The sequence below is a fragment of the Gouania willdenowi genome, chromosome 16 (genome assembly GCF_900634775.1).
Source record: "Gouania willdenowi chromosome 16, fGouWil2.1, whole genome shotgun sequence".
NCBI lineage: Eukaryota > Metazoa > Chordata > Actinopteri > Blenniiformes > Gobiesocidae > Gouania > Gouania willdenowi.
In genome coordinates this window covers 17,666,247-17,692,577 of record NC_041059.1, presented here as the reverse complement: position 1 = coordinate 17,692,577, position 26,331 = coordinate 17,666,247, and the positions used below count along the sequence as shown (strand labels likewise).

The 26,331-nt window shown below is 42.2% G+C and overlaps 2 protein-coding genes across 4 annotated transcripts in view; one reads left to right on the top strand and one right to left on the bottom strand.

Moving 5' to 3' along the window:
* The window catches only part of st14 (ST14 transmembrane serine protease matriptase), a 32,064-nt gene extending 30,709 nt beyond the window's left edge, over positions 1 to 1,355 (top strand). For both annotated transcript variants that reach the window (XM_028470145.1, XM_028470144.1), the window contains exon 19: positions 34 to 1,355. In XM_028470145.1, the coding sequence (XP_028325946.1) occupies positions 34 to 195 (162 nt within the window). In that variant the 3' untranslated portion in view covers positions 196 to 1,355. The remainder of the gene's footprint in view (positions 1 to 33) is intronic.
* Positions 1,356 to 3,126: 1,771 nt separating this feature from the next.
* Positions 3,127 to 26,331, bottom strand: part of kirrel3l (kirre like nephrin family adhesion molecule 3, like) — a 35,118-nt gene continuing 11,913 nt past the window's right edge. The window contains exons 2-15 of one of the 2 annotated variants that reach the window (XM_028471075.1): positions 15,749 to 15,905; positions 15,024 to 15,173; positions 12,988 to 13,145; positions 11,510 to 11,660; positions 11,281 to 11,386; positions 10,948 to 11,096; positions 10,740 to 10,867; positions 9,465 to 9,591; positions 8,425 to 8,525; positions 7,553 to 7,751; positions 4,560 to 4,679; positions 4,277 to 4,386; positions 4,073 to 4,162; positions 3,127 to 3,954 (exon numbers count right to left, since the gene is read on the bottom strand). In XM_028471075.1, coding sequence (XP_028326876.1) covers positions 3,463 to 3,954; positions 4,073 to 4,162; positions 4,277 to 4,386; positions 4,560 to 4,679; positions 7,553 to 7,751; positions 8,425 to 8,525; positions 9,465 to 9,591; positions 10,740 to 10,867; positions 10,948 to 11,096; positions 11,281 to 11,386; positions 11,510 to 11,660; positions 12,988 to 13,145; positions 15,024 to 15,173; positions 15,749 to 15,803 — 2,136 coding nt within the window. In that variant the 5' untranslated portion in view covers positions 15,804 to 15,905 and the 3' untranslated portion in view covers positions 3,127 to 3,462. The remainder of the gene's footprint in view (positions 3,955 to 4,072; positions 4,163 to 4,276; positions 4,387 to 4,559; positions 4,680 to 7,552; positions 7,752 to 8,424; positions 8,526 to 9,464; positions 9,592 to 10,739; positions 10,868 to 10,947; positions 11,097 to 11,280; positions 11,387 to 11,509; positions 11,661 to 12,987; positions 13,146 to 15,023; positions 15,174 to 15,748; positions 15,906 to 26,331) is intronic. The other variant, XM_028471076.1, reaches the window with a different exon arrangement.

Here is a 26,331-nt window from a genome sequence, read left to right as displayed (position 1 = left end):
AAGTAATAACTCTTTCACATCCACGCTCACCAGGGGGACTCCGGTGGCCCGCTGGTGTGTTTTGAGGAGAGTGGAAAGTGGTTTCAGGCCGGCATTGTGAGCTGGGGTGAAGGTTGTGCTCGTCGAAACAAGCCTGGTGTCTACTCGCGTGTCACAAAGCTGAGAGACTGGATCCGACAGGAAACAGGAATTTGATGATACCTGGAGATGCAGGGAGTGACTAAGAGTGGGGAATATCACGTTGCCAAAAAGATGGAGGGGGAACAGTTTCATTCTATTTGCTCATTTAGCCTTTGTTGAAGGTGTAGAGCACAATCAGATACATCAATAACTTGAGCACTTTATTTGGATGTCAACTAGTGGCGCTATTTCCTTCTACCCACGCCTTTAACCCCTTAGCAAAAAAAGAAAAATCGACATTTTGTTTCATCATCATGTCCCCTAACTTGTTGATCATGGACATGTGCCATTGGTGTACTCTTTTAAGTATGAATGTATGATTTGGAAATACTTTAAATAATTTGTCCATTTTAACTTTTTAATCTTGATTTTTTTTTTTACTATTGCAGTGTGTTCAAGTGTCTTTTCAAACCCAGTACTATGCTATTGGTGATTTATCTTTTTAATGAAGTTTTGTGAAATAATATATGAAATCTGACAAAAGTAAACAAAGGAACTGCATTTTTAAATTTTAACCATTTTATGATGTTTGGAATGCAACTTAAGTTCACAGATTGCATGTTTTACACCTGACTTTTCAAAGCATGCAAAGCTCTAAGATGAGCATAAAAGGCCTTGAAAAAATGAAACCAAAGATTATTGTGAATATTTTTAATCTAACAAGGCATTCCACATCAGTATTTTTTCTCCTCATTGAAAATATTCCCTTGCCTTGACTTTGCCTGTGAAGTTTTCCAAACGTGTTTATTTCAGGAGGCCGAGAAGGAGAATTAGGTCCAGGTTTGTGGCTCAGCTCAGGGTGACTGGTCTTTAATCACAACCGAGAGTCGAAGCAAATCAGGAGAGCAATGGAACCAATTCTGTCCCCTGTGAGTTTCCTCTTTAGACGCAACCAACTTCGTGAACTCCAAACTTAACAATATGTCTGACTCAACCATTTATGCTTTTACTCTATCAAAGAATATTAATGAGAGGAAAGAAAAATACTAAAAACCTATGAGGATTTCACACGCCTTTATTTTTTACCAAAAAACAAATTTAGTTTTTTTGCTTGTTTTTTTAAGTAAGAAATATGCTGTTTAGAAGTAGTTTACAAGTGATCTTGTAACCTTTCTTTGTATGTGTTTGAGTGTTTTTTTATACAGTGATGACAATAATAAACATCTTCTCTCCAATTTCACAGTACCTAATTGTATTACCTGTAATAGTTTGTCTTTGATGTCTCGTATTTTGTTGTGCGTAATAATAAATGCATGTGTTGGGAGGCCTTGTCCCCTTCACAGTTGCATTGTAATGATGATGTACTTCTCCTCCCTGTTGTGAGCAGCAGGCCTACCTGGGGAACAGAGGTGACGAGACACTCTTGATATTGTCAAATAATGCCGTCTCTTGTCACAGCTCAATCCAATTTTTCTACAAGATGGGCACGTCTGCCTCGGGTACAGGAGGGGTTCACTGTTTCATCTGTCTTCATTAGAATTGGGGCACCACTGGGGAATAGGAAAATCAACATGAGCATAGCTGATGCTAATTCATGTGTTCATCAGACTTGCAACTGGGAAAGCTTTGTTTGTTACTGGTGAAGAAGACACTCAGTGGGCTGACTCACTTTCTTTATCAGAAATCGTTTTATTTAAATATAAATATGTGTACAAAGGTACAAGCAACAATAGCTCATTTTTTAGCAAATAAAATTATCAATACATTAATAAAAGAACGGACAAATAGCAATTAGTTGTGTTCTCCCCCCCCGCCCAAAAAAAGAAACAGAAAAGAAAGCATAGTAACTGCATTCAATGATTGATGATCAAATCAGACAAGGGAACTCAATAAATCCAAATAATTCAACTAAGATAGATACATATGTGTATAAAGGTACTTTACAATAGAGCAGCTTGCACGCTGTACTTTAAGGCTTATATAAAATATAAAAATAAAGACAAGCGATGATGTTTGCCTCCTCACTTGAAGTGACATTTGTTCTCTCGGGCTTCCTGAAAACAGCTTTGTAGATAAATGGCAGTACAGGCGTCAATACCAAAACATCCAGGAAGTGGAATGCAACTGGTTCCAGAGCAGAAACCAAAGTCATAAAACATGAAATGGACATGAAGAAAAAACGATGAAGATTTTCACTAGACACGTCATTTGCATGCAACAGAGAGAAATTATGGGCACAGCCTTTTGTACAGATTCGGTGTAACGGTAGTGCTGTTCTTGTAAACATTTTTGAGATGATTTGATTGAGGTGTCAAACTTGAGTGCACGGTTCGTACAGGTCTAACCCCATCTGAGCCTGTCGACGCTGCATTCAAGTTTATTTTTAAGTTCAAGATTGCCACCATCTTTTATCAAACCATCGCTTTTGATTGTTCAGATAATGTCCTACTCTTCGATTTACAATCAAAACCAGCAGAAAACTACACTTGGGAAAATGCGAACCACCAAGTCTCCCAGTACACTTGAAACCATCTTTGGGTTTTTATGGCCAGACGTTGATACAATATACAGGTAACATGGAATCTTCCATTAAAAAAGAAAAAGAAAGTACACATTCTATTCGCATCTTGTTCATTTATCAACACTGTTAAGTCCAATAAGACACCGTTGTCATTAGATCTAGCAATACAGCTGAGGCTAGGAGCATTCCACTGTTTCTTGTATTCTTTATACAATACAGTGCCCGTAGCACTCGTCGGTTCAATGCATCTAGCCTGTTGTGCAGAATAGTTCATGTCTGTTTCTGAGGATAGCTCAGTCTCGTTGCTGATCGCGACACAAATGTGCTTAGGATTCCTTTTGCATGCCAACAAAATAACAATTAGTTGTTTATTTCTTTTTTCCTTGTGTTTTAGTGGTCATGTTTGATCAATTGTTGACACAAAGTAAACTCTGGAAAACAGGTAAACAGCCTTTTGGCCCCTCCCAGATTCAAGGGGTGCATTCCATTAATTTCCTAGTGAGCCCACTTAAAGCACATGACCACCACGTAGAGATCACTTAGTGACATACCGCACAGTAATGTTCACGTGTGACCTAAACATCACTCTGCTGAATCTTTCTGCTCAGGAGCTGTGCAGTTAGTTTTTATTTTTTGGTTGATCCATCACTGGTTAGTTGATTATTTCCATAACCAAATTACCTCCCAAAACTGATCAACTGGATCCAAGAAGGATCATCTTCGTAAAGTCTGTTCATGTTAGTCCAGCCACACGTGTATGTGGAGACAGTAAAGGTTATCGCCTCAGTGCTCCCGCAATTTTTGCCGTTTCCAAAGTCCAATCAGACATGAGTCTGCATGCGCTGTGAGGGACGGCCATAGTCAGACTGCTGGGAGGACACTTGTGAGGAGGCGTAGGAGAAGCGAGATGAACTGGACACCTTGCTGGCTTCGTCTGATTGGTCGTACCCATCCACCCTTTCAAAGGAAGCAGGTTTAACGTAGCTGGTGAAGGCACGGCCATAGGTAGCAGGCAGATAGGCAGTTCCACTGTACAGTGGGTCTGTGGGGTAAATGCTGGCTGGTTGGGCAGCCTGTTGCTGGGCAGCTTGCTGCTGTTCGTATGCGGTTCTGCCGACTGTGGTGGTCGCGTATCGGTTGTTGAAGTCATAGATGCGCGGTTGGGTGCCATGCTGATTGTACACAGGGCTGGTAGATGGCAGCTGAGATGGAGTGTAAACTGGGCGAGAGTTGGGAACATATTCTGAAAATCCACTGCCGCGAATATTGCGATCCTCATGGCCACGGACGTTATAGTATCCATTAGTGGGATCCTACAGAAAAGATGAGAAGATAATCACTAATCTTCCATCAGCTCAGCATTAATAGATAAAAAATCAGTCTGCTATTTTGAGATCACTTCTGAGTGTGGCAGGTTTTAGTCAGACTTACCTTCATGTCTGATCTTTCGTCCTCTTCCTCTTCGAGGAGGTCACTGTGTTCTGTGCGTGACGTCCCAGGAGACTCACTGCTGTTGGGAGCCTGAGGGAAAACCAAGGAGTGTTGAAGAATTACTTGATTGAACAAGATAATACTTGAGGAGGAGCAAAAGTCTGCCTTTAATACGTGACACACAAAGAAAATGAACAAACCTACCATTGGTTCTTTGACATCCTCCTCATCGTCATTGCCGCGTGTTGCATTGTGATCACTGTGAACTATTTGTACTCTAATGTCACTCTTAGACAGACGTGTGCACCTTTTACCTAAAAAAAATAAAATAAAAAATAGAAAATATTTCATTGGCACAAATTAGGGGCATTAATTCATATTTCAATATTTGTGTGGCAAAAATGGGATCAGAGGCACATAATTAGATAAGTAGTTTTGATTTGGTTGTCGGGAAAAGTAGGATGTTGACCGTTGTGCCCATACTGACCGTTGAGCTCACCTTTGCCTGTGTGTCGGCAGCAGAGGGAGACAAGAGTGATGACGCAGATAAGCAGAACACAGCCTCCACCTACTGCTCCCCCAACGATTATCAGCATAGGAAGGGCTTCTGGAAAAGAAGGTAGGGGGAGGTGTCAAAGAAAGGGAGGGGTTGAGAAGAGAAATGGTCCAGCATAAGTGTCATTATCCAGAAAGTGCAAATGAGAGCAAAATGAGAGTAAAGACCAAGATCAATAATTTGTCTTGCTAATGCCAGAAATGTGCTAGTGCTTCATGTAATTGATAACTCCAGAACTCATTTTTCTATATTTACAGTGGTGACCTGTGCTCACTGTGCTGATTTCTCTACATGAAAACTCTACATGATCAAGCTCCTGTATATCTTAGAGACCTATTAGTGCCCTATCGTCCGGACAGAACACTCCACTCTCAGTTTCCTGGACTTCTGGAAGTTCCTAAAGTGCCCAGAAATAAAACAGGAGGCAGAGGGTTCAGCTACCAGGCTCCTCACGTTTGGAACCAGCTCCCAGTCTTAGTACGGGAGGCTGCTACTTTTTCCACCTTTAAAGCTTAACTGAAAACCTACTTATTTGCTAAAGAGTATATCGTATAATAGCAATAACCTGAAACGAACATGGTCGCGTTTGTAATGGTCACAATCACGGACCATTACACGTAATGTCAACACCTCAGACCATTACGTGCAACCATGAAACTCAAAACCTACTTATTTGCTAAAGCATATTGTATACCGTATAAATAGTGTTAACTTAAAGCGGACAGGTCTCATCTGTAATGATTGCTTAGATCATTACGTGCGCCCAGTACACGACAAAGTTTCGTCTGTAGTGGTAGCATTTCAGACTATGGCAGATGCCGCAAGATGATTGACGTTAACCTACCCACTAAAAACAAAGCCCAAAACCATCCGGGCAGACCTGCTAATAGTGTATCCTGTTTTTCTGCAGTCTGTGCTTCTTCTCGCTCTTCTCTCTCTTTTCTGTTTCAGTTGTCCTGATGCTGGAGCTGGCAATTCCTGATCAACGGTTTGCGGCTCAACTAGTCTGGGACACTCGGATGGTCTATCCTTCTATCCTATTCTGTTTGCCCTTCTGTCCACAAACCCACCAGTCAAAGCAGATGTCTGCCCCCTTTGAACCTGGTTCTGCTAGAGATTTCTTCCTATATAAAAAAGAGGGAGTTTTTTCTTCCCACTGTCACTAAATGCTTGTTTATGTGGATCTTGTTGAGTTCTTTCTTTCTTACTATGGACTTTATATTTTGTTAAGCGCACTGAGATGAGTTTGTTGTAATTTGCGCCATATAAATAAAGTTGAATTGAATTATACTTTGTTGACATTTAGAAATATTGCTTTTATTTTGCAAAAATCTGTAATGGAAACCCAGCTAGTGTCACAAAATCTAATTTTTTTTTTGCGCTGCAAACACAACAACAACAATAGATTCTGTCATTTTCGTTCTCTTGTAGCATCGTATTGGGAAACCAGCAATTTTGTAGTGAAAACCTGATCACATTTGGTGAAGCTGCTTAGCACAAGACTCGTTTGTCTGTCTCTGCATCTGCAACTTAGAAAATAAATCCTGTGTGCATCTGACCAACGACTCCTCATCTTTGGCTCTCTGACTCCAAACGCCCCCCCAACTATGCCTAGAAATTAATCTGCAGTAAAGCCTGCTCTTCTCTCAGCCATTGTAGCATATGTTCATTCAGCCAATCCTGCATTTCACAGCCGGGCTATTGTCTTTAATCTCCCTGAAAGAAGGGTAACAAGGCCTGACATGCAATGAAGCAATAGACAATAATCTAATTAGAGATTCCAGGAGATACCGCTGCCCATCTCTCAGGAGACACCGCTCCACTACGTTGACGTAAATTGCAGAGGAGGTCCCTATATGTGTGTGTGCTGTAACAATGTGATACACTAGCATCAGATGTTGTTCTCTTTAAACCTCACAGTATACCTGCATTTTAAGATACTGCAGTTGGCACTGGGACTGTAATGGGCAATGTGATTACAACATATAGTGGCTGCTTTAATTTACTTTTGGCACTAATCAACATCTATATTATGGTGCAAACATTCATTACAGAAACCATCCTGCTGATTAAATCAAATCGATCAAAGAATGCCATTAAAATAGTCATAAGCCAAGGGGCACAGCTTTCACCTAATCTGCATCTTTCGAAGCAAAAATCTTCCACCGTATTCCAGGGACACTACAATAGATAGTGTGCAGACATGGGCAACTGGTGGCCCAGGGGCCACAGGGGCCTCAATCTAATTTTGTGCAGCCCCCAAAACAAATCCCCAAAAATTGTATTTAAAGAAGTTGGAAGGAATATAAAGTCCAACATACTGCACAAAATAACTCCCAAAACACACAAGTACACAAAAACACACGGAAATTCTAAAAATACACAAAATTACAAAAAGAATACAAAAAAACAACAAAAGCACTCATAATGACTCCAAGAACTCACAAAATGATTAAAAATTGACAAACGATAAAACCACAGACAAAAATAAAAACCCTTTTTTCACCTTGTATTAATGCTTAGATTGGTCATTATTCTAATGCTGATAATGTGGCCCTCGGATCAGATACAATCACATTTTTGTGATTTGTGATAGAGTTGCCTGGTGTCGTTTATAGGGTGACAACTTTTTGTGGTAGAAGAGGTAGCAGTTAGCAATAGTGATTTTAAATAACATTATATGAAATATTTATTTATTTTATAATTCAGTGACTGTTAAACTGAAAATATGTAACTGTTTATCACTAGTAAATCGCCTTCATCCAGGGCTCTTGTTGTGAAAGTCTAGAAGTGGATGTTAGTGCTGTGGCCTGACATGCCTGATAAATCCTATTTCTTTATTTCACTTTTTTATCACACAGCTCCAGGAATAAGCTGGATAAGTATATATTCATGGATGTTGGGAGGGCTCTGTATGTTTGTACCTTGTTCCTTCAGTGTGACCAGAGCAGTGCCAGTGCCGAAGCGGTTCCATGCAGTGCAATTGTAGCGCAGCTGGAAATCTTGTGCCAGAGTCTCAGATAACACCAGTGAGGACACGACTCCATGCTCGCTGGTCACAGTTTGCACGGAGTACCGACCCGAGGAACCAGAGGACAGGCTCATGTCCCCGAATGTCCACACCTGCAGAGCGGAACAAGAAAATCAAGGAAGTAAGACGGTGTTCTTTTCACACCTTTGAGACAGTACGAGGCTAGAGTGTTGTTTATCTTTGGGTTCCTGTCTGTCACTGACTGAACATTGGTTTTTCGTTCTGTTTTTCCATTTCTCAACCTTTAAGGGAGTCCAGAGCTGATTCAGCTCACAGGCTCATGTTTGAGCTGCCTCCCACGTCTGCCCTGCAGGTGAGGCCTAAGGAGGGTTAGGTAGGTAGCTACACTACGGAATAATGCCGCTCCGTGCGGAGAGCCAGCAGGGCACACGTCTCAGTCCTCCTCAAACCCTAATTATCCTCTCTCAGCCCAGCGTACATTCAGCAGTTCATCTGGGTCAGCTGAGGGACGCCTCTTCGGCTGCTAATTGAATGTGATTTGGCAGAAAGCTGCATAGACCATTCTGCAGATACTGTAAATTTACTGCTTCTGCAGCCACTCTATGTGAAGTAAGCGCTGTGAATATAAGTGTGGGTGTGTTTACAAAGTGCTGCAGACGTGTGTGGTGCTGTGGTGTGAAGGAGGGGTCAGTGCTAAGGCTCGTCTGGGCGATCACGTTCATGTGGGTGTGTCTCATTGGGATGCAAAGTGTGAAAGTTCTGTTTCTGCGGATCAGCTGCTACATAAACACAAGGCTTACTTACTATCTTTTCGGGTGGGGGACTGCTTCCCACTCTGCACTCCAGCTTTCCTTTGGAGTGTTTGACAGCATGCTGGGTGGCTTCCGCCGTGATGATTGGTGGACCTGGGAGAGAGAGAGAGAGTTGGGGCAAAGAGAAAATTAGATATTGTTTTTAAAGTTCCAAAAGCAAAGTATTTACTCTTACATCTATTCAAGGATATACTGAGAAGTACTAGAAAAATATAACTACAACACGAATATAATAGAATAGACTTTTAAAGTCATTACACACAGTGGTATGCAACACAGTTGGGTGTAATAATTATCATACTAAATTATAATAAGAAAAATGACTTGGCTTGTACTTTTCAAGTCTGTTTCATTATTGAACATTATTCAGTTTGACCACAGTCTGTTGGAGGTGAGCTACATCTGTAGCCACAGTTGCCCTAAGACAATAGAATGTTAGTGTCTGTGCCTCCTATTACCACAAGGTGGGTGAATTGTTATGGTCAAGGATACACGTACAAAAAATATATTGGTGGCCCAGGGGCCACATGTGGTCTAGTTTTGTGCAGTCCCCCAAAGTAAAGATCGATAGATAGCTTTATTTCAGACTCGGGGTCCATTAAAAACCATACAAACAAACACATGTAAAAATGTCCAACAACAAAAATACACAAAATTATTTAATAAATCACATAAAAGTTACCAAAAGAGAAGAAAAATACACAAATGCATTCTAAAAACCTACAAGACAACTATGATTGACACAAATATAACTGACAAATCTCAAAACGACACAGAAAATGCCTAAAACAGCACCAAAAATACACACAAATGACTACTAACACAGAAAACAACAACAGAAATACACAAAATGACTCCAAATACACACAAAACAGACAAAACCCTTTGAACATTTTGTATTAATGCTCAGATATCACTATTATAAATACTAACATGAATTTTGATCTTACAATAGGTCTCTGATTTATTGTAATTAGGTCAAAATAGTGCGCTAAAGCCAAAACGCACAGACCAACCACTGAAGCTACTCACCATTTACAGTTAGAGTGACATCTCTTTCTGCTACACCAATTCGGGGTACAATGGCCTTGCAGGTGTATGTTCCAGCATCCTCCTGAGTAACAGCCTTCAGCTGCAAGGTGTTACCGTTACTGAGCACCTAGGGAGAAATCCAGAGAGACAAGTGAGAACTGTGTTAGAGGTAGAACAAGAAAAGTCACGAAAGGATGCAGGTGGCGAACAAAAAAAAGTTGGGCGTCTATCAGTGGGCCGCTCGCTGTGATGCCAGCACAGAGGTGGGCTGAGCATTGTAATGAATGCTTGTGGTTGGAATTTGATTTCATTGTGAAGAGCTTTAATCAGGGCATTAAGCACTCCAGCCATCGCTGAGTGACCGTGCTGTTGTGGAGATTGTTGTAATTAAACAGTGGAGCCAGAACGAAGCGTACGACGTGTGAGTGGGCTTCAGCCTTTGGAGCTGCTACACTCACTCACTCCTTAGCTCATTGATCCTGTCATTCCATCAAGCTGTGATTAATTCATTTACCCACACTCCATCCTCTACCCTCACTCTCCACACCCCCCTCACTCGCTTCCATCTTTTTTTTTCTTATTTCAACACACTTATGTAGTAACCCAATTAATCCATTACTAATGGCTGTGCGAGGGGCAGTGACAGCGGGTGTACTGCAAAAATGCCTGTGCCTTTCACTCAAAGTGGCTAAAAGTGCCTCTCTATGAGATGACAGCATAGCTTATGGCTTATGTTGCCGTTCTTAGTGAGGGTGCTTTCTCTAGCTTAGCTTCAGAAATGATATTAGTTGCCAGGAGGAAGGCTCCTGTGGGATGCCCCACTAATGGGGTGTGCGATGAAAGACTTTTACCAGGGATGTCCTGTTTGTATCACCTGGAAAATTGACTTTGAGGAGATGGATACGGCTGAGGCCTTGATAAAATCAGAGATGCACTGAGGCTGCCTGGAAAGTTGCAGCATGTTGCATCTCTGTTCACTCGCTGACTGATGGATTGAATGATTGATTGATTGATTGAGTTGGTGTTATGACAGCATGACACGTGCTGCGATGTTGCTGTATGGTCTGTCGGTGGACAGACAGTTTTCTGCCAGAGGCCCTGGCCCTCAGGGATCATGGTGAGAGAAGATCCAGTCTTAAAAAACATGTGTGGGCTAAAGTGTGAGTTGTGCCTCAGGGCCACGTGTGAATGTTTCTCTCCGGAGAAACCATGTCTAGAGGTGGCGTTGAAGTGTTACTCCCAGGATGAAATGAGGATCCGTGCATGTCGCCTTACCACGGTAGAGCCCTGCTTGGTCCAGGCCAGGGTCAGAGGAGGGTTTCCAGTCCACGCGCATGTGAAGGCCGCATCCATCCCTGTGTCGACCGTCATTGGCTTTGGCTCGGACAGCAGTCGGGGGCCAACTACGGTGAGGAAATATCGACAGTCAAGACTGAATCAAAGCTGTACATGAAGTACAATTTCACAATGTTTGTCAGCTTACATTGTACATCAACCAGGGTGCTGACATTGGTGTTGCCCACAGAGTTGGACACCTCACATGAGACTGGGTCAGTGAAGTATGAGTAGTCCACGGTCACCTCAAGGCTATCACCGTTTGCTTCGGAGATGGGCACTCCACCTTTTGACCATCTGTGACAGATGAATAATCGCGTTACACAGCTGCATTAGCTTAAGGAAATCACTTAGTCATGCATATCAAAGTGGCTGTCAGCTGAGCTGTGGCTTGTGTCAATCAAATGAAGCCAATCAGGCAGCCAGGCTGACTTAAAAATAGAGTTTCCTTTTATACAGTGAAGTTAAAATCACATAATACCTGTATCCTGTGATTTCTGGGTTGGCTGAGGCAGCGCATATGAAGAGAACCTTGGATCCTTCCGTTACAGTTTGAGGTTGGACGGATAACGTCACTGATGGAGGGTCTGTAAGATGTAAAAATGTTCATGTCAATTCTGCTCCAATGATTCCCTCGTTTCTTCGCACGCATCCTGTTAAAGAAAGACTTTTAAGGTCCTTTCAGGTGACGACTCAGGGATGTGACTCACGCTGGACATTGATGGTGACTGATGTCTGTCGTCCTGCAGGAGCAGCTTGGTTTAGAACCCTGCAAGTGTAGGTGCGTCCAGAGTCGCTGTCCTCTGGGATGATTGGAAGCATACTGACAGCTGTCTCCCTTTTTCCATCGACCATTAACGACTGGAGAGTCAGACAGAAACAAAGAAGTGAAAACCAGTTCAGTAAAAAAAAAAAAAAAAGCAAAAAAACAAAAACAAGTTACTCGCTATTTGCGACTGCACCACATTGTGATATCTCTGTGACACTGCTGGTCTTATTTTTTCATGTGTGAGCCATTAAAATCACAGTCGTGTTCTTTGACACGGCAGTTTAATCATGTGTTTTATGATGCAGCAGGGGATATTGTGCTGTTCCCACATTTCTGAGAGAGTTCCCTGTCAGCGCACCTTGTTTGTCATCATCTTTTAAATCTATTTACTGCTCACTGAAATCAATATATCTAAGTGAGGAAAAGTGCAGATTCTGTCGATATGGCACACCGCTCTCACGTTCTTCTCTCTCTCCTCCCTGTACACAAGTCTTTGAGGAAAAAAAAAAAGGTGATATATCTACAGTGTCTGTGTCTTTTGCTGGAGAAGAGGAGGGGCTATGACAGTGAGGAGGAAGTGTCGTGCTTCTTTGAAACAGACAAAGGGCAAACCTTTTTCCCTGGACAGCCAAATCAATGGAGCAGGTCTGACACTTCCTCAGCAAGTCACACAAAAAGCATTTTTATGTTCAATCAAATCCCATCACTCCCTGTCACCACACTTCTCTAAAACAAAGCATCAGCTAACCACAGTCTCACTTAGTTTTAGTTTTCTGTTCATTTAACCTTATGTTTCTCTCCTCCCATCTTTTCGTCGCATCTCCTATCTCCTTCTTCCCCTTCAATACTTCTCCCCTCTCTCTGCAGGCGCTCGCCTTCTTAAACGTGGTGTTTAGCGCCGTTTAGCGTGGTCGGAGACCATGAAAAATGTGACACTTTCCCAGCCGTGGCTAGCTTACGCTCCGGTGAATCCCCATTGTGTTTCTACATTGTTGTGGGTGATTCTTCTGTGCAGAAACTCTACAGTATGAGACACTCATGCCTGTCTGAGCTTTGGCATGCTCCAGTTATGCTGTAGTGATGCACCATCAGTGAGCAAAGGCGGTAGAGGGGGTCGGTAAGAGAGAGTGAGGGTTAGTGCAAGGGGGGGGGTGTGTGTGGAGGAGGGACTGCAGAGAGTTGGAGAACTTGTGGGACAAGAGCAGTAAAAATAAAAATAGCTGTCAGATATAATGCATAAGGACAAAATAAATGAAAATAAAAAATGAAATGAAAGGATAAGAAGAACTGTAATTCCCAGAGAGCAAAACAGTTTTCGATAACTTGGATTATTTTTGGCCCCTCGAACACTTTGTATTATTGTGTGGGTGGGTGTGATTGAACAATAATGCCAAGCAGAGATCTGTTCTCACTGTATACCTTGGAGTAAATTGCAGTCTCCATGACCTCTCCATCTCTGTACCAGGTGATCTCAGCAGCAGGTTTGGCCCCAGAGGCTCTGCAGGTGAGGTTGTGTGGTGAGTTGGCCTTGAGACGCACAACAGGGCCGCCTTCCACCACGGGGTCAGATGGAGGAACTGTAAAGCACAACAAAAAAGCACTTTAAACAGAAGGACTCATTACAGCTTTAGGCCAACAAAGCACTGCCAACAAGTTACTCTGATATTCTACTGTTGCTCTCAGTACAGCATCAATATGCTGTAAACCAACACATTCCTTTTAACAAATATCTGTTTAACAAGGTCCAGCTTTGGAAGGCACAAGACTGAAAACAGTTGTCATTGCTAAAAAAGAAAGCACACTAAGCCCTTTTATTTCCTTTCCTGGGACTTGCATTATTGCTCTATTTGTGCTTACTGTTGCAGAGTGATGTTTCAACTGAATTGCTTATTTGTTCATTTATTTGCATGGTTTTGCACGCACCACTGGCAAGCCAAGCGTGCCACCTCTGATGAAGGCGTCTATCTCTCCAACCAATGAGGGAAGGCGTAAACATAGGGTTTGTGCTGGCCTTTCTCACACCCTCTACCGAACCAATTTCACTGTGTGTATCTGAATTGTCAGAGGTCCTTCCGCTGCCGCGGCACGGACACTAATGGAATCCGAGCGCTAGGTGATTTTAATTTCCATGCCGATTCCCCTGACTGCACTCCCACCGTTGGCTCCTTTGACTGTGCAGGATTGCTTTGGTCTCATCTGGCCACACTGATTTAAACACACACACACACACACACACACACTGCATATGCTTCAAAATAGACATACTGTATGCTGAGAAAGGAGGATCCTTACTCTAAAATAAACATATTGTATATTGACTCCCGTGGGCTGAAATGGAGTTTGTTTGTTTATGAAACTATAAATCATGTTTGTGAACTCCCTGCTTTGTCCGTCACAGGGAATTTATTGTAGAAAAGACATTTTCATTAACTTTCGTTGCTATGTCCGTACACGCATTGCTCTAGTTGTGCGTGGGAAGGTGATAGCTGTGCTGCTTTGTGTTGCTCTCTGTAGGTTTGACAGTGACACTAAACACAGAGCGGTGGGCAGTTGAGCATGGGTGAGTGCTCTGAATCTATTCATTTGGTCGAAATGCTCCCACATATTGCTTTTGATCTCAATCTGTGTTCCTCCCCAAGGTAACCCTATCAATACAGCTCATTACTCTGGCTCAATGAAAATGAAATGCACACCACAATGGAGACAGAATCAAGGACGGGCAACGGGTTGAAAGACTTGCAATATGCTGGATCATAAGCTCCGACAACAGGTTAGTGTGTTTGTTCCCTCTGAGGTTTTTCCTTTTCATGAATTACAGCTGCTTATTAAATGCTTAAACAATTGACAAGACTAATTAAAAAATGTAATATTCTTTTCCATGCCACCAGAGGCCAGCAGTGCTTTGCCATTTCTGATTCCCTCAAGACCGAGCCCTCCTGCTCTTCTTCCCCAGGAAACACCCCCACCCCCAACTCCCCCCTGTCTGTGTGAAGAAGTAGATCACTCACATCGCGTTAATGTAAGAAGTGCCTTGCATTTGACGAATGTTGCAGCTCACTGTAAAATGTGCTAACTGTGCAAACCCTGACTTTCAAACCACTACACAAGTCATTCGTGACCGGAGCAATCACATTATCCCAGACACAGTCTTGAATCTCACTCAATCTCACTGCTGACCCCTTAAATTCAGCTTTTATAATGTTTTCCACCAAGGGCTATACATTTACATCATTATCTAAAAGCACTGATAAGAAGTTATCCATTGAATACAAATCAGGAGTTTAATTTAATGCAGTTTTTTGTGAATGTGCATGGGGTATTAAGCATGTATTTGTTTAAATATGCTTCAGCGAAGAAGACACTCCCTTGATTTTGTTCTTCCCCGAAGCTCTGCCAGTGAGCCAGCTTTGGCAGGAGGAGTGAGTGTGTGGATGATGTTTGAGCTGGTATCTTACCTAGTACAGTGAGCTTGGCACGGTGGGACCGCAGTCCTGCCTGTGTTGCCTGACACTCGTACACTGCGTCATCCGCCAAGTCAGCGGAATCGATCAGCAAGCTGTGCACGCCTGATAGTGGGTCGCCTATCAAGGAATAGCGGGTCCAGCCTGCGTGAAGCCAACACAGGGAACACATTCAGAAAGGGATAACACACTGCAAAATGAAAGCTTTTACCCCCAAACAAAAGCAAAAGAAACACAAGGATGCTCTTTAAGGTACAAATGAAAGCCGGCAGCACCTTGGAGAGCTAAGCCTGGAGCCTTTTGTATGAGCAGAGCAGCAGTGGGGTTAGAAACAGCACATGAGATAGCTCCTGCATAAAAGCATCCTTTAACAACGGACACAACAATAATAGGGAGGATAAGGTCAAGAAGCAGCCGCTGTAGCTCCCCACTAGTCCTTCACACATTTAAATGTCAGCGCGTGACAAAAGCCAATCGATTATCTACCTTCCTACATGGCTCTTATATCGCTAAACAACAAATTAAAGTTTGGTGTATGCAGCAGTTGTTCTCCTGTCTGCAGTACATTGTTTTCTCATAATTTAGTTCTGTTGATTTCAATGGCTGATAGGAGAGAGAGTGAAACGTGATTTCTAATGACATCGCATTGATTACTGTAAGACGGACAAAAATACAAAGATGAAGAGGCACAAAGAGGCGATGGAGTATTTTGACAGTACCTGGAAGGTTTCTCTCTCCACCCAGTGCCAGTCCATCTTTAGTCCACTGCACCATTCCTCGGTAACCCACAATGGACACATGGCAAGAGTCACTGACGACCAGATACGACTACTTGGTCCTGGGGCTGCTGGGAAAAGAAGGCCGCTTTGGTGGCTGCTGGAAGGGGGAAAAAGAAAATAGGACATTACTATTATATCTCAGATTTAAAAAAAGTAGATACATGTTTTCTAAAATGTTATACCGACACGATAGGTTTCTACAATGCCATCAGAGACATGCATTAAAAAAGGTAAAAGTTTTATCGCATGAGGTGTAAAAAAAAAAAACGAGTAGGCAGTTGTGAACTTGGCTCACCATCTTGTTTTCACAGCACTTGCTGAGAGAACGGACAAGGCTGATGTGTGAAAATATTATTCTTTTCCTCACATGAGTGGCTTCTGAGAGAAGCAGTCAGCTGTGCCTCATAACTTATTTAACTCTTTCCCGAGCCTATATGGTTGTATGCTCAGTGACATGAAGCAAACACACTTTTGGAGGGAGAAACCTGCCACTCTTTCAATGCGCTTTTTGTAAAAATGAATGTTAAACAATCAAAACTCCATTAAAGTTCCCAGGGGAGCCATTCGTTTGTGCCTGCTGAAAGTCACTGGAGAGACACCTGTCACTGTTTCGCTGCTGTGTTTACGGCGCGTAGTCTCTCTGCGGATTGGCTGGCTTGCTTTCACACGCATTTATGAACACAGTGTGAATACGGATTCGCAGCTCCCACTGTTTGTGTCGCTATTCTTAAGATTGAGTATTACAAACCCTACTGGCACGGAAAGATGGCAACACTCCAGAGGTAACTAATCTGTAGGGAAAGGTAGGAGGAGAGTGGAGGAGACGCAGTTGGTTGGTTATCTAAGTGGGGTGTCTGTGGAGTTGGGGAGAGGACTTAAAAAAAACTTCCCTCATCCTTATTCTCTCCTTCTTTGTTGTTCTGTGGAGAATGGAAGGGAAGGGGGTGGAGGAGATGAAAAAGGGTTCTATTCAGACAGTGCTAAGCTCCCCAACCCCAAACTGCTTCTCTTGGTAGGAGCACTTAAACAGACAGGGTTGCCCCCCCAATAACCACCCCCACCCTACCCCCCCTTTAGCAAAGAAAGCCTCTGAAAGGAGGGCAACATACGGCGGCCAGAGACGCGCTATTGTCCCCTTGTCCCTTTCTTTTAATAGGCCTCTTCATTTCCAATCAATCCTGCTAAATGCAAGTTTAATAGCTTTTCAATAGCAGCTTTTCCCCCCAGAGGGAAGCTGGGATTTTTTCTCTCACCCTTTTTTCTTCTCTGCCTCTCACTCCATTCTCTTCAGTTTTCTCAGCTTTTTTGTTTTTGAATGGGGGGGCTTTAAGGTTGTTGGCTGTGTTTATTCTGCACTCAATTAACCACTTCATTTTGGGGTGCACCGAATAGCGAACCCTACCCGCTCGACTGCCTCAAGCCTTTTACACCCTCCTGCTTCTGTCACCCAACAGCACAATTAGAGCCGCCAAACCATGAGCTCATCAGGAACATGAGCTCGTACCAAATCAGACAGTGGCGTTTCCCAAGCAACGGTTCCAAACCCCATTTTTACATGTGCCCATTGTTTTTATTCTCCATCATGGCCATTGGAAGTGTTTTAGTTGATAGATAGATTGATAGTTAAGCCAAGATAAAGGATCAGAGAACAATGCATGGTAGTTCACAGTGCTGTCTCCCTGAGCCTCCTTTTACCAAAAGCTTTTAAAAAGCTGATTGAGCTGTGGCTGCAAACAGGTAGGCTCAATGTGTTACACACTGCAGATCAAAAGACAGCAATTTAAGAGCGTCAATGAGAAGTGAAATGTGTTCAGGCTCAGGCTATTATGCATTTAGCGAAGGCTGGCACTTTTCTGTGGTACTTTAGAAAATGCTGTTGTTACTGTCTGCCTGCCCTTACACTCTGCCTTCATCAACTATTGAGCATGTTCATATTGCTATCCCTGCAAAGTGAGTTAGGGACTTCTCTGTTTGTACTGCTTGCAGAAACATTGATTGCAATTTAGTATCTTGCCCAAAGTATCTAAATGTTTATAATGGGTAATAATTCACAGCATCAGTTGATTGATGATGGATTACATACAGTGAATTGTTTTGCTTTACCCACGGACACATTTTTCATGTTCACAAATGGCCGCTAACCAACACTTATACACATATATAGTACAGTTAGATAAATGTGAACAAAGTATGTGCTAGGGAGAATATGAGTGATTCATTGCTCTCCATATTTCTTATTGAAAATGCTCAACAGAACATCTCGACTGGCTAATGACTCATGCCAGATTCTTTTAATTCCTCCTTGCTGAATTAGACAATTCTTTGACGGTGTGTTAGCAGCTTAATTACATGAATACATTTCTGAGAAAAAGGAGGAGGAACAACAAGCAGACAAAAAAAGAGTGGAGGAGAAGCAGTCAGAAGAAGTAGCAAGCGGTGGGTGTAGGAAGGCTTGTTCTTGGTGTGTTACAGTGTCTCATGCACACACACACACGTTCACGAGTGTACAAAAGCACGCACACAAATTTGTTGATCTTTTTCACATGAATAAAGATAAGGAGCTTGGGTATTGGCTTTTGGGATTCTCGCAATTTTTGGAGTGGATGTCAGTTTAATCACAATGTTAAATTATGACTGTAATGCAGGTACACGTGTATGCAGTAAATTATCTATACTACATTTGATATGTTTTACATTCAATGTAGGGCATCAAATTTTCCGTGATGTGGAAAACGGACTGAAAACGGAAAAAGAAATCTGACCCATTTTCTTCTCTCTTTCTCTTTCTGGCTTAAATCACTCATTTACACTCTGTTTTTCACTGGAAAATGGGTGATTGAATGTCTGGAAAGTGTTACAAACCAATATGTCTAATTCCGCCCAAAATTTCTTTCAGTCTCGTTCGCTACATGTTACAGTTTGTCTAGTGACCATGTTATCATGTGACTGAAAACAAATACAGAGCTTCATCTGAAGTGTGTTGTTCTTGTGTTGTGATGCAAAAGCACTTCACATTATTATGACTGCATTAAAATCTGAAAAGTGACTGGTACAAACACAGGTTCAGCTGATGGTGTATTACTTGAACTGGTGGTCATTTTACCTGGTGACACTGCAGAATTAAGCATAGCCAATCACAAGGCTGCACAAGATTTGGTGCAAGAGTTGAGGGTGATTTGCCAGTTGGCGGTTTTTCAAAGTTTCACAAACAATGTTTAGGGACCAGATCACGGATTTCCATGGCACTTTTCCATTAAACCAGTGGCTGAGGGTCTCGCATTGTGGCTAAAGTTGCTATTGCGACGTAATCTCATGGGATTTCAGCGTAACCATCCTGACTTTTTAGGTCATCTGCAGCATATAAAATGCAAAATTAATATTCAACCATATTTAGCATGTTTGGTTTGATTAAGGAAGTACAATAGCTAGTAAGGTAATCTACATAGGGAAAGACGATGAAACTAAAAGGAAATGGAAAAGTGAAACTTGACGCAGAAATGAACAAACCCTGAATCGAAATTTGGTCAATTTTGAAACCCTATTAATGCTGCTGAAATTCAGATTAGCAAGATTTATCTGTAAAACAGAAAGAAAACGTGTTTGCCAAAGTTCTACTATAATTCAATCAGTTTTTCTCAACATGGAATATCACGTAACCTCTGGGTGCCTTTGCTCATCATGAAACGAGTATGTTTATGCGTGTGTTAATGGGTGGATGTGAATTTGTAAACGAATGCGGATGATGATGATAATGGCGAAAGAGAGATGTCAAGCACCGGGAGGCCCATTTAGCAGTTGTTTTTGACACACTGACATTGCTCTCTCTGTCACATGGTTGAGTTAAGTGCAAAACAGCCTCGCCGACATGGACACAACCTATTAAAGAGCTTTGCAATGACCTCGGCCCCGCCTGCACTCCCTCGCCTCCATCTGAACTGATCGGGTTATATTCACATAGGGAAGGATCAGGAAGAGATGGACAGATGTCGGGAATGATCCGTCCACTAGTCGACATTTGCCTTGATAGAATTAGAGTGAAGCAGTCATCCTGTGCTTGTGACTGTGTGTGGGCTGAAAATGTGTAATGGTGTATGCCAGCAGTAATGTTCAAGACTGAGGAAAGATAATGGCCCCACGATGACCTTTAGATAGAACACACATTGTGTTATTATTAGCAAGTCGCCACGGTCATAATCACTTATACAGTTTGACATATTTTAAAAAATACAAAAAACTTCACCTCACACTATAAATCAATTCCATCAGGCAAGTTAAGTTCTTCTAAAAGCGTGCTTTCTTTTTCTTTGCAGTAACACTGTACTGAAGATGTTCTCTCTTTGCAGGGCTACTATTTTAGCATCAATCTTATTCCATCTTGCTTATTCCCATCCAGTGCAACAACCAGCCCTGTGGGGTCTGTAAATACAAGTGCTCTCAACTTGACAGAAGAACCTGTGACGTACAGTAATAATTCAAAAAGAGAAAACAAAATCACACAAAAAAACACACGGGATCCAATGGCATGTTTGCCCCAGTGGTAAAAGGTATAAGTACAGTGCTGGGATTGACTGGTGCAAGTTTTCCCCAGGAGAAGGAGGGGCGAAAACAAGCAGGACAAAATAGAAAGAAAATCCAGTACAGAACAAGGCAATTGGCAAAAAAGTGTCAAGCTTGGAATAAACAGCTCCTCTCCCCAAATGCCATCCATTGTGCCTTGTCTAGATAAGGCTTCTAAATCGGGCTGGAAAATGGGAGCTCCGTTTGTCTCTGTATGGAATTATTATCCCTTTGTTTAGAGTCAGGCTCTTTTGTCTTTCTTTTCCTTGTGTGTGTTAGTCTGCAATATGTACAAATGGAAAGTGGTGCTGGGTAGTAGCTGATCTAAAGACAATGTCCCACAGGAGTTCCTGTGTCCATCTAATGTTTGATCTGGTTAGTACCTCATTACCGTCACTCCTACAGAGCCTCTGAGAGCTTGCACGGAGGTAACAACTGATACCACCCAACAGCTTGTGGCTCCGACAGATGTACAGAGCACCTCTTTGTTTTTATACGTCTTTGACTATTGCAAACAGCACAGCATCGGCCTCTACAGTTGGTCTTGTCTGGCATACCTTAATACAGCGAGGCTCTCTTCAATCATCTCTCCAACATTGCAATTCCAGCTGCACTCCCACCCGCTTTCACTCCCTTTTTTACCCATTCTGCCTTTTTTCACCCAAATTGCAGTCTAACAGCTTTTTAAGAGCTGTTTTGCTGGAGTTTAATCCTCCTAGCCTCCCCTTTCAGCCTTTATTCCATTGTGAAAATCTTGGCTCAGACCTAGACCCTTTTTAGAAAGTGGACTCGCTCATCCACACAGCCCTCCCCTCCTGGTGCTCTGTTGATACTCTCAACCAGGGAATTTGCTTCGATTTGTGTATCTTTCGACAACCCAACCCTATCCTCTCATTGCTCTGCTTATCACTCATACGTCTACAGTCGGTGAGGCATGATCGCTGAAATCAATGGCTAGCAGTCTCTTGACAGTTATATAAGGGGTTACTAATTGTTGATTTGCTTTCTCCACAACTCTTTCTGCCACCACTCTGCTTCTCTAGACACTGTGTCAGCTGTCATCTCCTGCCTGACTCTGCCTCACACTTTCTCTCCTCATTGCTTCCTCTTTTCTTTCCTGCATCTCCTGTCCCTTTCTCTTGCTTGCTGTATCCCTGCTGTGAAAATCACAGGGGTTTGTGTCATCTTGTCAACACAACACTCAAGAAATCAGGGTGAAGACAAACAATGGACGAAAAAAAAAAGAGCTACAACATGTTTGAAAAACCAGAAAGAAATGAGGTGAGGTAAAAATGGAAATAGTGGGCTCCTGTCTGCTTCCAATTGCAATGGAGCAAGCCTGAGTGGGGATTGATGGAATGCTGTAATCAGCCTGTCTCCATGACTGTCACCAGGAAGTTTTCCTTGCAGGAATAGGGCGCTGCATTTATCAGGGTAACAGCGAGGCTGATTGCATAGACAAGCCTGAGCAGAGTTTTTGTCTGGGTAGTTGCTGTAACAAATGTAGTACAGCATATTAGAGTGGTATGCACATGAGAACTGATAGAGTGAGGAGGATACTGGGGAAATTGGGGCACACACATGAAGACAATCCAGCTGTTCTTGCCGATTTTATCCCTTTTCAATCAAGGATGGCAAATGGCAGATTATCTTATGTTTTATAAGATTATCATGTGATCTGATGTATTTTCAGAGTGAATTTGTCCAGATAAGTGGCTCTGAGACGGGTTGGGTGCAACAATCGTAAATACTGAACTGTTCAATATTTAGAACAAAAACTCTTCATGTTTTTGGGGAAAGCTGACTCATGACCTGTAATTTGTGACGTGGAACGGAATGTATCCAATCAAGAAACGAGCTGATTGAGAAACATGTAATGTGGCGTTCAAGTCAACTCAGAACTCTGCCTTTCCAAGTTTAAAACTATGATTTCCGAGTTCGACGGCAGCATATGGAAATTTCTCAAACATGGCTGACCGGTACAATATAAGAATTTTTTCACAACTTCACAGAGTGAGACCTCTGACTTCAGGTGATGTTGATTTGAATGCAGCATTAGGTCACATTGTTTAGATCTGTAATTGATTTCTGGCTTGGAGGAAGATCGGTGGTAGGACAGAATCGTTACGTGTGTGTGGTGTGCTGTGTTGAGATTATCGAAGCAAATCACACACAGTACGATCAAAACAAATCTAATTTTTAATCTTCATGTCTGGGGTCTATTCAGATCAAAAATAAAATCCTTATGTATGTACCCCACAGAACTGTTGTGAACCAAGGCTGCTGATGTGACTCTGTGTGTCTGTGGTCCACACCTTCACTCTGCTGCAGTGCCCATCAATGTGCAAAAAACATGTTGATTCTTCTATGGTCTTCTTACTGAGCAATGCATTCCATAACTGTAGGGTTTCTTGTAGGCATAAGCATCTCTATAGGCATAATTCTTTAAAATGGTAAATGGACTTGATTTTATATAGCGCTTTATCACCACACTGAAGCAGTCTCAAAGCGCTTTACATATCAGCTCATTCACCCAATCACTCTCACATTCACACATCAGTGGGACAGGACTGCCATGCAACTTAGGGTTCAGTGTCTTGCCCAAGGACACTTCGACACACAGTCAGGTACTGGGATCGAACCCCCAACCTCTCGATCAGAAGACGACCCACTACCACCTGAGCCACGGTCGCCCGTCTTTCTCTGAAGCCAAGAGCCAAAGAGCTGCAAGCTGGATCTGTGTAGACGGATAGCAAGTGACTGGCTTGCTGGCAGGAAGACAGGAAATAAAAAGCCATATAAAAAGAAAAAAAAAAGGGGAGGGAGTCACCAGCCGTGGTATGAAATTGTCTGTACACATCATCTAGCACTGTTGACAAGATGTTGATTGAGCAAGTCTTGTCTTTTCACTCCTGCAAACCCCCTCGTGTTTTCAGTGCAAGACAGCTGCTGGCTGGATCCGTGTCACCGTTCCAGCCCCTTTTTTTCCGTCCGCCTGCTGATGTTTTTCTTTCTGTCTATCTGTATCCCAGTGTCTCACTTGGGATCCCTCCCTCTGTCTAAACAGTGTTTGGACGGAAGGGCTTTGAGTGTAATTTACTGTGCTTTTAAATCATTAACTTGTGCTGTTTGCGGAAGCCCTGGTTTGGTGTATGTTATGTCAGGGCGGATGGAAAAAGCACCAGTTTAAAGATGTGACGGGAAAAACACAAACCTCTTCATTCTCAGCTGCAAGTAAACATGGAATACATTAATTAATGATAGATATTAACAATCCATAAACAATCAAGAGATGTTGTTCAAATTGCCTCCATCTCTTTCTTTTTCTAAAAGGCACTGGAAATTAAAACAAAGGAATTCTCTTCATCAACTCAGTGCTGGGACTGCACGGCTAATGCTCTGGGGTATCAATTAATTTAGTCAAGGGATTTGCGGCCTGCTCTTCCTAATTGAGCCCAGTGGAGACCCCTTTGGCTCTTCAAGATAGTAAGTAGTACACTTCATAATTAATACTTTTCCCCCCTTTATTATTATTATTCTTTAATGAGGGTGGTAATGCTGTAAATGTATGCATCTCATTAGAGCAAAGGGGCCAAATACGCTATTGTTCACTTCTGCAGTGTTTGCTGCTGGAGCGATGAATAAGAGAGACAACCTCATTCATGAAGCAGCGTTGGCACATTGAAGTCAGAGCTGTGCTTTCGTGTGCGTTTGAATATAAAACACAGCGCGCTCAATGAGAGTCTCATTCGTGTTGCTTAATATGTGTGCTTTTTAAAGCTTAGAGGTTAATGCTCGACTTGCCTCCATTTCATTGGTGCTCTCTTTAATTTGATGCATAATTCTTTTTTGTAGGCAGCTGACAAGAGCCTCTTCAGAGAAAGCAGCCGAGCCCTATTGTGAACTTTGCATCCAACGAGAACAGAAATGCTCAAAACACTCCTAATTAAACCTGTTTAAAATCGTTTTCTCTTTTCTCTCCCTCTCAAGCTTGCCGTGCGTTCAAGAATGCATTTCTGAACTTTCCTATCTTACCATCTGTCTGTCTACAAAAAATGCAGTACCTTTCAGTGATTAAACAAATTATCTCCTCTCCTGGGAGAACTTTGGATCCAGAGTGTGGGATTCACAATGCTGCCATGCACTGTTCTTACAAACAGCCTTCAGGTACTTCTTAAACTAATACTAAATGTCTGTAAATTCACTGTCACCAAAATCTATTTTCATTTTTATCCCCTGTGGGGACGATATTACTTATAATTTAAGATCAAAAGCATATTCTCTTCATTAAATTGCCTATAACCCAAATTTCTGATGACTAAAACCTTCCTTGAAAGAAGCACGAAAAAAAATGTAACCTGCCGACCTCAATACATCCGACTAAGTGCTGAGAGAAAGAACAGTAGGGGAAAACTAATTTCCTGAACCTCAGTTTCTTAAGTGTTGATTAGCAAAGAAGAATAATTAAAGTGAATGTGAAGTCAGGGTTTTTGAGATTGCGCCGCTTCCTCCAGAAAAATCAGGCCATGATAAATGAATAAATGATTAATGAGTGAACTAATTAATCAATTAATTATTAAGCAAGCCCTCGGAACATGCAATGGTGAGGATGACAGAGAACAGTGGGTGTGAGGGATGGTTGTGTGTTTGATATGAAAACGCTTTAGAATAATTTGGATGTTTGTTCTTGTTGGTTTGCATTGTCTTTTCTTACAGACGGAGGAATTGGAACACTGTAGATAAAAGGAGACAATTCTCCATCGCTGTCTAGAGCTTTTTAAATCAGCCAGTGCTGTTTTGTGTCAATGAGCTGACCTCAAAATGCTGCATTAAAAATTACCTGTGCATCCTTAGGGCGAAGTCTTTCTGTGAAAAAGCAGTCAAGCTTGGCATAACATTGCCTAGACCCACTGATGGTGTTTGCCATGAGCCATAAAAGTCCACTGCATGCACCTTTATCAACACCTCCCAAAAAGAAAGTAGGAAAAATAAATGTCTTAGCTGTAACATGTCATCTTTCCTCCCCTGTCCTAAAGTAGGACACCCCATCAATCTTTAATAATCTGCAGTGTGGGTCTCTTCTGTGTGACCAAGCTGATGAGACATCACAGCAGGGTTTGATATGAAATGCAAGAGCAAAATGTAAAGTCAAGCTTGACCTTTTTTTCTCTTGACATTAATCGCTGCAGTAAAAAAATACATGTGTATGTATTAATTCCCTGGAGTTTCAAAACACTTTTTTTTTTTTGCACTTTAGACCTTGGTTTCATTTATACTTTGAGTTTAGGTGAAGGTGTTATTTTTCAAGTCTGTCAAAAATACCCAGACAACAAGATATGGGACGCAAATTATTATTTAATTAGCAGCTGGCTTTATTGTTTCTATGAAATGCAGCTTTTCTCAATAAAGCTGCGTTTCCCAACCCTCCCTTGACACCAGGAAACACAACCTCAAAGCAAGAACACGAGAGAAGGATCTTTCATCCCTGCATATTTTTCCCGCCGTTTACTGCTGGCCTTATTAAGAGAGTCGTGAGTGACGGAGGCAGACTGTGCTCGGAGAGTCTCAGGGGGTTTTGATGGAGGCAAGCAATGGTGCTGTAGCTAGCTGAGGGCAGGATCATGCCTGCGTTTATTCATTCAAAAGGCTTTACAAAGATCTTTGTCTACAGATGTTTTTGTTTTCATCACTCTTTTTATTTTATACTTTATTGTTGTTCTAGTTGGACTAGTGGTGCATTCTGTCTAAACACACCATAGCATAGCAGATTTCCTCAGAGTGAATTGGATATGAATGAGTCTTTGTCCCACTGGGTGGGCTAGTTCATTGACTCTGAAACTTTGGACATATGGTGGCTGTGTGTTGGGATGTATCAGGCAAGAATGCCAAGGGTTGGGCTCTTGACCCTTGCCTGGCCTTTAACACCTTACCGGCTGCACTGAAGTCTGCAGTTTGATGAACTTAAA